General features: G+C 60.2%; 1 protein-coding gene across 1 annotated transcript; it reads right to left on the bottom strand.

Moving 5' to 3' along the window:
- Positions 1-1,555: 1,555 nt before the first annotated feature.
- Positions 1,556-8,983, bottom strand: ZNF212 (zinc finger protein 212). The gene is made up of 6 exons (XM_029078089.2): positions 8,857-8,983; positions 4,605-4,940; positions 4,360-4,486; positions 3,630-3,746; positions 3,206-3,378; positions 1,556-3,166 (listed from the first exon to the last, which is right to left on the bottom strand). Exons 1-6 carry the CDS (start codon positions 8,965-8,967, stop codon positions 2,513-2,515), a joined length of 1,518 nt encoding a protein of 505 aa, XP_028933922.2. The 5' UTR covers positions 8,968-8,983; the 3' UTR covers positions 1,556-2,512.
- Between the last annotated feature and the right edge of the window lie 854 nt (positions 8,984-9,837).

The following is a 9,837-nucleotide window of genomic DNA, read 5'->3' as shown; positions in this document are numbered from 1 at the left end:
CGCAGACACGCTTAATTTCACTGTTTCCATTTTGGTGGGCATCTACCCACTGTACCAGTGGGAAGCAGCACGGCCCGGTAGTCAGAAGACCTGGGTTCTAATTCTGGCTCCGTCATCCGCCTGCCATGTGATGATCTCACTCTACCTTGATTTCTCCCCAGGCCTCCATCTCATCTATCTCGCCACCGACAGCTCGTTCACATCCTGCCTCTGGCCTGGAACGTCCTCACTCTTCATACCGGACAGATAATTGCTCTCCCTCTGCTTCAAAGCTTTACTGAAGGCACATCTCCTCCAAGAAGCCTTTCCCGACTAAACCTTCCTCTCCTCCCGCTCCCTTCTGCACCACCCTGACTTGTTTTCTGCATTCATCTTCCCTCCCAGCCCCACAACACATATGTGTAGATCTGTAATCTCTTTATGTATATTAATGTCTGTCTCCCCTATTAGACTGAGCTCACTGTGAGGAGGGACTGTGTTGTTGTACTGTACTTACCCAAGCACTGAGTACAGTGCTTTGCACACAGTAAGTGCTCAGTAAATACGATTGAATCTTGGGTGAGTCACTTCATTGCTCTGGGCCTCAGTTTCCTCACTGTGAAATGGGAACTCAATACCTATTCTTCCTCATACTTAGAATGCAGCCCCAGGTGGAACAAGGACTCTGTATGACCTAATGATCTTGCATCGCTCTCAATGCTTAGGACGGTGCTTGGTTCGTAGCAAGTACTTAAATGCTATTATTATCATCTCAGCTCCTGGAATGTGGGGCGGGATTTGGGGAATGTTTCCTTAGCATCGAAGCTCCCTGAAGGGCAGGGAATATATTTCACGCTTCTTCCGAGTGGTCGGGATAGTGCACCGTACCTAATCGGTGCTCAATACCTACCACACCGCAACCAAGGTCACTACTAAACCCCGCCGCGGGCCCAGCGGTATCCCCGTTCTCAAACCGGAGGTCCCAGCCCCTAAGCAGGTGGGGAGAGGGTCCCTTCGTGAGAGCTGAGGGTCCAGCGAATCCCGGGGAGATCGGTACCCACCACAGAAGGGTAAAAGGAGCTGCTTGTCCGACGGGCACCGCTACCCACCAGACTGGGAGATTGGAGCAAGAAAGACACTGGGCACGGTCCCGGGGGGAGAGGCCCAGTGCCCATCTAGAACTTCCAGGGGACGGGACGGCTCAACGGGCAGCCACACCCTCGGCCCGGCCCCGCCGCCGTCCCGCCTCCCGGCCTCCCGGAGGCCGATCTGCTTTACGTTGGGCCGGGGGGAAGCAGGCGGCGCCCGGGACGGTTCTGACTCCACCCGGGATGTCCCGGGGACGTCGGGTCAGTCCCGGATCCCCACGGTGAGCGGGCTCCCAGCGGGCCTGCAAGTAAGGAGGGAGTCTGCTAAGTGGGGAGAGAAGACTCAAGAACAGGAGGGTGGGCAGGGGCCCGGGGGATAGGGCTGAGGGGAGCGAGGGAATTCTCCCCTGGGGGCCCCTGCCTCAGGTCACGGAGAGGGGGCCCGTGTCCCCGTGTCCTCGTGTCCCGGGCAGAAAGACACCAGATTCGACGCTTTGCTAGTGGCAGGTTTTATTCTAGTCAACTGCAGAGCACCTTGGGATACCTGTGCCCCAGGTGAACTGACCTTCCCTACCCCCAGAGAGTGGTGATGGGGAGACCTCTCGGCAGTTCCAGTCTAATGCTGAGGAGCACAGGGGGGGGCATTGAGAGGGAGAGGATCACGGGATTTTCCTCGGTCTCCCTTGGGGCAGCTGGCAGCCCCGGGGACACGCAGAGACTGGCATCATCTGCCAGTCTCCGGTCCGGTGGAGCGGCAACGGTGATCGGGGCAGAGGCAGAAACCCAAGCGGTCACGTTGGCAAACCCACCCCCCCGCATCCCCTGCCATCTTTCTCCTCGGGGGCTCCTGGGAGCCTACGTCTTGGCGTTCCCCCCCAGCCCCCAGGGGCAGGCAGCGGAGTCTGGCCTGATCCCCAAACCCTCGCTCTCCCCAAATATTCCCAGGCACAGGGCTCCCGCCGGGCCAGGAACCACCTCTTGGGCTCCTAGGGGTACAAAACGGTCGGAAACGCTATTTTAAAAAATCCAACCAACACCAGCAGGTCCAAAAAGAAGGGCTCCAAACAGGGAGCTACCACGTCTGGGGGACTCCTCCACCGGGGGGTCCCCCGGCTCCGACCTCGGGGCTTGCAAAAGTCACTGGGCTCTGGTTTTCCCCCGGGGTCCGCTCAGCCGGTGCCAGGGGCCCAGGACCTGGCCTCTCTCTGCCCCGGGGCAGGATGAGGGCTCCAGGCGTGGGGTCAACCGTGCCCACGGGCCGGGGAGAGAGGGGGCTCAGAGACTCCGCGGTGACCCGCTCCGTGACCGGGAGCCCCCTCCCCCGTGCCGGAGCGCGGGGCGGAGCCTAGACCGGGCCTGGCAGAGCGAGGGAGGGAGGGAGGGGCGAGTCCGTCTCCCCCCTCGCCGCCGGCCTTCCTCTCCCGGAGCCCGCGGCAGAGCAGGGCCTAGAGCAGGGGGTGGGCTCCCCCGGGCTCGCGCTGCGGGCCGCCCCGCTCCCGCAGGTGGATCTTCTGGTGCTGCAGCAGGTGCTGCTTCTGGACGAAGCCCTTGCCGCAGTCGGGGCAGCGGTACGGCCGCTCGCCCGTGTGGATGCGCTGGTGCCGCACCAGGTCCGAGGGGTGGCTGAAGCTCTTGCCGCAGTAGCCGCAGATGAGCGAGCTGCGGCTCTTGCGCCAGGGGATGTGGCCCGGCAGTGCCACCAGGCTGTTGGGGGAAAAGCGCTCTGGGGCCCGGGGCGGCCCCAGGCCCGGCCCTTGGCCCGGCCCCTGGCGCGGGTGACTGCGCTGGTGGGTGGCCAAGCTGGCCTTGCAGCTGAAGCTCTTGAGGCACTGATCGCAGCGGTGGGGCCGGGCCCTCTTGGCCGGTGGCTCGAGGCGGGGCCGGGGACGCCCGCCCCCACCTTCCTCCTCCTCCTCCTCCTCCTCCGGGGCCTCGGCGGGGTCCCAGCCCGGGTGGGCCTGGCGGTGGCCGGCCAACTGCTGCTTGTAGCGGAAGCTGATCTCGCACTCTGAGCACTCGTAGGGGCCGGCGGCGGGCGGGGGGCTCCTCGGGCCTCTCTTGGGCCGCAGACCCTGGCCGGCCCTCCCGCCCGCCGGGCGCTTGCGGGGGCGGGGCGGCGTCCCACCCCCCGGCCGGGCGGGGGGCTCCTCCGGCTCGGCCCCCGCCGCGGGGTCCGGCCCGGCCGGGTCCTCCCAGCCGGCCCCCGGCTCCCCGGGGTCCCCCGAGCACTCGCCCGCTGGCTCCGGGGGGACCGGGCCCTCCGGGTCTTCCGCGCCGCACGGCTCCTCCTGCTTGATGGCGATGCCGTCCACTGCGGAGAGACGGGGAGAGCGCGTGGACCGTCTCAGGCCGGCTCCGGTCGGCCGGGGAGACCGTCGGCTCGTGATGGGTGGGGAACGGGTCTGTTCTCTCGTCCTCTCCCAAGCGCTCAGTACAGTGCTCTACACGCAGTAAGCGCTCGATAAATGCGACTGACCGACTGACTGGGGTAGAACGGGGGTTCCGGTCCGTCTGTCCCTGTGGGTGGGCGGCGCCGAGCCCGGCGCGCCCTCGGCAACTCACCCAGGCGGGGGCCCGCGAGACTCTCCCTTTCCTCCAAGTGTCCCAGCTCCTCGGGGACCACCGGGTCTTCCCCTCTGGCCTGCGGGGGCAGGAGCTCCAGGGTGGGGAGGGCGCAGTCTGGGCACAGGAAAGGCAACGTGTTCATCAACGCTCGCGCCCGGAGCCCCCGGCCCGTGACTCGGGGCCCCGGGCCCGGCCTGCTCGCCCGAGGAGGGAAGACGGGATGGAGGAGGGGGAGGAAAAGGAAGGATGACGGGGCCCCTTTTCCTGACATCTCCCCGCTCCTCAAACATCCTCTCTTAGTGGCCCTCGAGGGCAGGCAGGGGTTCCCCCGCTGAAGTGTACAGTCCCATCCCAGTGGTCCGCACACGGTGGGCGCTCGGTCAAGGCAGCAGATGATGACGCCTTCTCGCCCGGGCCCGGCTCTGCCTGGGCAACCCAGCGTGGTCGGCCTAACCTCCATCTCTTCCTCCCTGTTTTCCCGCTCTTCTCAGACCGGCGGAGGGGGCCAGCCAGGTGGGCCCCAGGGTCTGGAAATGGCCCGATGGGTTCGGCTGCCGCCCCGCCCGGGGCCCTCGGCTCGCTCCTTCCAAAGATGCCTGGTTCTCGCCCGCTCTGGCCACCCCCCGGGGCTCTGACGCCCAGATCTCTGGAGGTCGGTAGGCCGTGATGGAGGGACGGACCCCGCGGCACCAGGATCCCCCCGGCCCCGCCCCGAGGGGCCCCTTACCCAGCGAGACCAGCGTCTCGTAGTTGCTCTTCATGACGTTCCGGTAGAGCTCCTTCTGCCACTCCTCCAGGTTCTCCCACTCCTGCTCCGAGAAGTAGGCCCCGTCGTTCTCGATGGCCACCGGCCCCTGGAAGCACAGCAGGGCCCGCTGACCGCCCCCGAGAAGCCCCGGCGGCCCCTTCCCAAACCCTGACCGGCCTCCCTCCCCCGGCCCACCCCGGCCCCGGCGGCCACCTCCCGCTCACCTTGGGGACCTCGCCTTTGGTGGCCGGGGGGAGGCGGAGGACCCAGAAGTTCCTGTTCCTGAGCAGGTTCTCCATGTTCTCCAGCCTCCTCTGCAGGAGCCCGTACTCCTGCAGCAGCGTCTCCAGCACGGCCCACTTGCCCTCCAGCCGGCTCCCGAACTCGGCCGCCGTCCTCTCGCAGTCGGCCAGCTTCTTCTCCGCCGAGCCCGTCCGGCCCTCCAGGCTCAGCAGCCGGGCCGCCTGGGCCTCCACCTTGCGCTCCACGGCCTGCACGGCGGCCACCACGGTCCACAGGGAGATCTCCGAGGAACACAGCAGCGAGCCCTTCTCGGAAGGCTGTGGGGAGAGCGGGGAGGAAGTCAGGGGGCTGGGGGGCGGGGTTCCCGTGTCCTCAAGAACCACAGGGGGGGCAGGAGGCTTGGGGGGGCCCCAATTCCAACATCCAGTCCGAAGGGGGTGGGTCTGCCTGCCACGACTCTACTCACTGCCGTTTCCAGGTCCGGTGCATTACGGACTCCCAAACCCGAGCGGCTCGTTTGTCGCGGGCCGGACCCTCGGGCCTCAGCCGAGGCTCCGACGGGATACCTGGAAACGGCCGGCTTCGCTACCCACCTTCCCCCTCGAGAGGGTGGGAAAGCTCTAACCTGGCCCCGGGGATGTAATTCCAGCTGCCAGGTCTAAAGGAACACGGGAATTCCAAATTCTATCCCGGTGACCCAATCCAGCTGAGATTAGAACCCATGACTCTGCACACAGAAAGCCCTCTGAACCATAAGTTCGCTGTGGGCAGGGAATTCCCAACTCTGTTGTATTTTACTCTCCTGAGTGCTTAGAACAGCGCTCTGAACATTGTAATCCCTCTAGATTACAGTAAACTCGCTCTGAACAGGGAACATGTCCACTCATGCTGTTGTGCTCTCCCAAGTTCTTAGCACAGAGCTCTGCACACATTAGGCGCGCAGTAAATACCACTGATTAATTAATCTCTAATCTTTCGGCACCTGACAGCCCCTCGTGACCCTTACATATGGCCTCTATAGACTCCGTTGACTCAGTCAAATTGATTGAGCGCTGTGTGCAGAGCACTGTACTAAGCGCTTGGGAAAGTACAATACAACAATAAACAGACCCATTCCCTGCCCACAACGAGCTGACAGTCTAGAGGGAGGGAGAGACAGAAATCGATACAAATAAAATCACAGGTAGGTACTTAAACGCAGTGGGACTAGGGGGACGAGGGAGAACAAAGGGAGCAAGTCAGGGCGACGCAGAAGGGAGTGGGAGAAGTGGAAAAGGGGGGAGGCTTAGTCTGGGAAGGCCTCTTGGAGGAGACGGGACTTCAATAAGGCTTTGAAGAGGGGGGAAGGGTCTAGCGGATTTGAGGAGGGAGGGCGTTCCCGGCCAGAGGGAGGATGTGGGCCGGGGGTCGGCGGCGAGACCGAGGCATGGTGAGAAGATTAGCACCAGAACAGCAAAGCTCTATTGCTCCCTCCTATCGTTTATTTAAGTAGCACGATATAAGCTCTTTGAGGGCGGAGACCACGCACCCTAACTCTACTATATTGTCCCAAGCGCTCTGCGCTCAGTAAACTGCCAGTGGATGCTTGTGATTGACCGATTACTCGGTTCATCACTACATTTACATCCTAGAGAAGCAGCGTGGCCTAGCGGAAAGAGCTCGGGCCCGGGAGTCAGAGGACCGGGTCCCGCCACTTTCCTGCTGTGTGACCCTGGGCGACTCACTTCTCTGGGACTCAAGTTTCTCGTCTGCAAAATGGGGATTCAATCCCCGTTCTCCCTCCTATTTAAGGTTGTGTCTCACGTGGGGCCTGAGGATCTTTAATCTACCCCAGCGTTTAGTACAGCGCTTAACAAATACCACAATTACTATTATTAGAGTGTAAACTCCTTGTGGGTGGGGCTTGCTCTGTCCAACCCAAGCACAAAATTTATGCTGCATGGTGCTTTTGCAGCACAAAGCTCAGTGTAGAGCTAGTGGCTACTGTCCAGGCCGGGGAGTCGGAAGGACCTGGGTTCTAATCCGGCCTTCACCACTCGTCTGCCGTGGGACCGTAGGCAAGTCACTTCTCTGTGCCTCAGTTGCCTCAGCTGTAAAATGGGGATTAAGACTGTGAGCCCCATGTGGGACAAGAACTGATTAGCTTGCATAGCTTGTTTCTAACCCAGAACTTAGTACAATGCCTGGCACATAGTAAGCGCTTAACAAATACCATTAAAAAAAAAAAGGTTGCCTAGGCGGCTTTATCGGGGGACCAGGGTCCCATCCAGAATGTTGGGAGGCTCGTTATGGGCAGGGAATGTGTCAGTTTATTGTTGTTTCATACTCTCCCAAGAGCTTAGTACAGTGCTCTGCACACAGTAGGTGTTCAATAAACACAACTGAATGAACAAATGAAGGGGAGTACACAGAACCAGGATTCCTCCAAGCCGTGAACCCAAGGCGCTCTGCGGTGCCCTGGATCCATCAATTATATTTATTGAGCACTTACCACTCTCCGGGCTTTATGCTCCTTGTGGACAGGGGAACATGCCTACCAACTCTGGTATATTGTATTCATTCGTTCAATCGTATTTACTGAGCGCTTAGTGTGTGCAGAGCACTGTACTAAGCACTTGGAAAGTACAATTCAGCAATGAAGAGAGACCAGCCCTGCCCACACTGGGAAGACAGACATCAAAACACGACATCAAGCGCTTAGTACAGTGCTCTGCACACAGTAAACGCTCAATAAATAGGACTGAATAAAAGTTCCCTACCCAGATCACAATAGTAAGAATAATTATGGTATTTGTTAAGCACTTACTATGTGCCAGGCACCGTTCTAAGCACTGGGGTAGATACAAATTAAGCAGGTTGGACACAGCCCCAGTTCCAACGTGAGGCTCACAGTCTCTGACCTCATTTTACAGGGGAGGGAACCGAGGCCCAGAGAAGTGAAGCGACTCGCCCAAGGTCACCCAGCTGACAAGTATCCGAGCCGGGCACGATGATCTCGGTGATAATAATAATAATTATGGGATTTGTTAAGCGATCACTATGTGGCAAGCACTGTTCTAAGTGCTGGGGTAGATAGAGGGTAATCAGATTGTCCCATGTGGGGCTCACATTTTTTAATCCCCCTTTTTCCAGATGAGGTCACTAAGTGACTTGCCCAAGGTCACAAGGCAGACAAATGGCAGAGCCGGGATTAGAACCACAACCTCTGATTCCCAAGCCCGGGCTCTAACGCTCACTGATTCCCTTCCTCAGCCGTTATGTACGGGACGCTTCCCGTGCGCAGGGGTGCTGTGCTAAGCACTGGGGAGAGTCCGATCCAACGGAGATGGCACACCCCTCCCCTCCCGGCATCTCTCTTAGCCCGGACAGTGCTGCTGGGCACTTATTGATTACCCTCCTCCGCAGCAGGCGGGGGCCTGTTTGGCTGTCCATCTCCCCCTCTTCTGGACTGGGGGCCTAGTGTGGCTCTTGATTGCTGCATCGTGCTTTATTCATTCATTCACTAGTATTTATTGAGCGCTTACTATGTGCAGAGCACGGTACTAAGCGCTTGGAATGGACAATTCGGCAATAGAGAGAAGCAGCGTGGCTCAGGGGCAAGAGCTCGGGCTTGGGAGTCAGAGGTCACGGGTTCTAATCCCGCCTCCGCCGCTTCTCAGCTGTGTGGCTTTGGGCAAGTCACTTCACTTCTCTGTGCCTCCGTTCCCTCCTCTGTCAAATGGGGGTGAGGGCTGTGAGCCCCACGAGGGACAACCTGATGACCTTGTATCCTCCCCAGCGCTTAGAACAGTGCTTGGCACCTAGTAAGCGCTTAACAAATACCATCATTGTCATTACTATTTCCGAGCGCTCAGCCCAGTGCTCTGCGCATAGTAAGCGCTCAAGAGATATGACTGAATGAGTGCGTGAACGCACGCATGGATGACCGCTGTGGCTCAGGGGAAAGAGCAGGGGCCTGGGAGTCGGAGGTCATGGGTTCTAATCCTGCCTCTGCCTCCTGTCTGCTGTGTGACCTTGGGCGAGTCGCTTCCCTTCTCGGGGCCTCAGTGACCTCATCTGGAAAATGGGGATGAAGACTGGGAGCCCCACGTGGGACCACCTGATGACCCTGGGTCTCCCCCGGCGCTGAGAACAGTGCTCTGCACATAGTAAGCGCTTAACAAATACCACTGTAGGGGGAGTCTAGTAGAGCCGGGCTGACAGCCCCGCCCCCCTCCCCCGGGGGGGGGTCACCTGGGCGGGCGGCGCCTCGGCCATGGCCCCCGGCGGCGGGTTCGAATTCGGCTTGGGGTTGGGGCGGCGGAGAGAAGCCAAGCGGGCCGGTCCTGCCAACCCCCGCTGCATGCTGGGAGTCTGGCCAACCACCGAGGGGGAGGGGGGACAGAGAGGCTCCCCCGAGCGCGCCGTCTGACGTCACCGCCGCGCAGCGCCCCCCTCCGGCTCGGAGGACTCCCGGAAATCATCCCCACGGGCCCCAGGCCCGCCTTTCACTCAGTCATTCCCTCCGTCCTGTTGATGAATAATCATGGTAGTCTTTGTTAAGCGCTTACTATGTGCAGAGCACTGCTCTAAGCGCTGGGGGAGATACAGGGTCACCAGGGCGTCCCACGTGGGGCTCACAGTTAATCCCCATTTTACAGATGAGGGAGCTGAGGCACAGAGAATAATAATGTTGGTATTTGTTAAGCGCTTACTATGTGCAGAGCACTGTTCTAAGCGCTGGGGCAGATACAGGGTCATCAGGGCGTCCCACGTGAGGCTCGCAGTTAATCCCCATTTTCCAGATGAGGGAACTGAGGCGCAGAGAAGTGAAGTGACTCGCCCACAGTCACACAGCTAAGTGGCAGAGCCGGGAGTCGAACCCGTGACCTCTGACTCCGAAGCCCAGGCTCTTTCCACTGAGCCACGCTGCTTTATTGAGTGCTTATAGGTGCGGAGCACTCGACTAAGCGCTTGGATGTGACGCAGCGTGGCTCAGTGGCACAATCCCACAGCAGACAAGGGGCAGAAGCAGGGTTGGAACCCAGGGCCTGCTGACTCCCAGGCCCCGGCTCTAGCCACTACACCACGCTGCTTCTCAATAATAATGGTGTTTGTTAAGAGGTATGGGCCAGATTCTGTATTAAGCGCTGGGGTGGATATATTATTATTAAATCGGGTTGGCCCCAGTTCCTGTCCCATGTGGGGGTCACTGGCTCATCCCCATTTTACAGA

Source organism: Ornithorhynchus anatinus, chromosome 13 (genome assembly GCF_004115215.2).
Source record: "Ornithorhynchus anatinus isolate Pmale09 chromosome 13, mOrnAna1.pri.v4, whole genome shotgun sequence".
In the NCBI taxonomy this organism is placed as follows: domain Eukaryota; kingdom Metazoa; phylum Chordata; class Mammalia; order Monotremata; family Ornithorhynchidae; genus Ornithorhynchus; species Ornithorhynchus anatinus.
The sequence above is the reverse complement of the archived record's forward strand: the minus strand, read 5'-3'. Positions and strand labels throughout refer to the sequence as shown.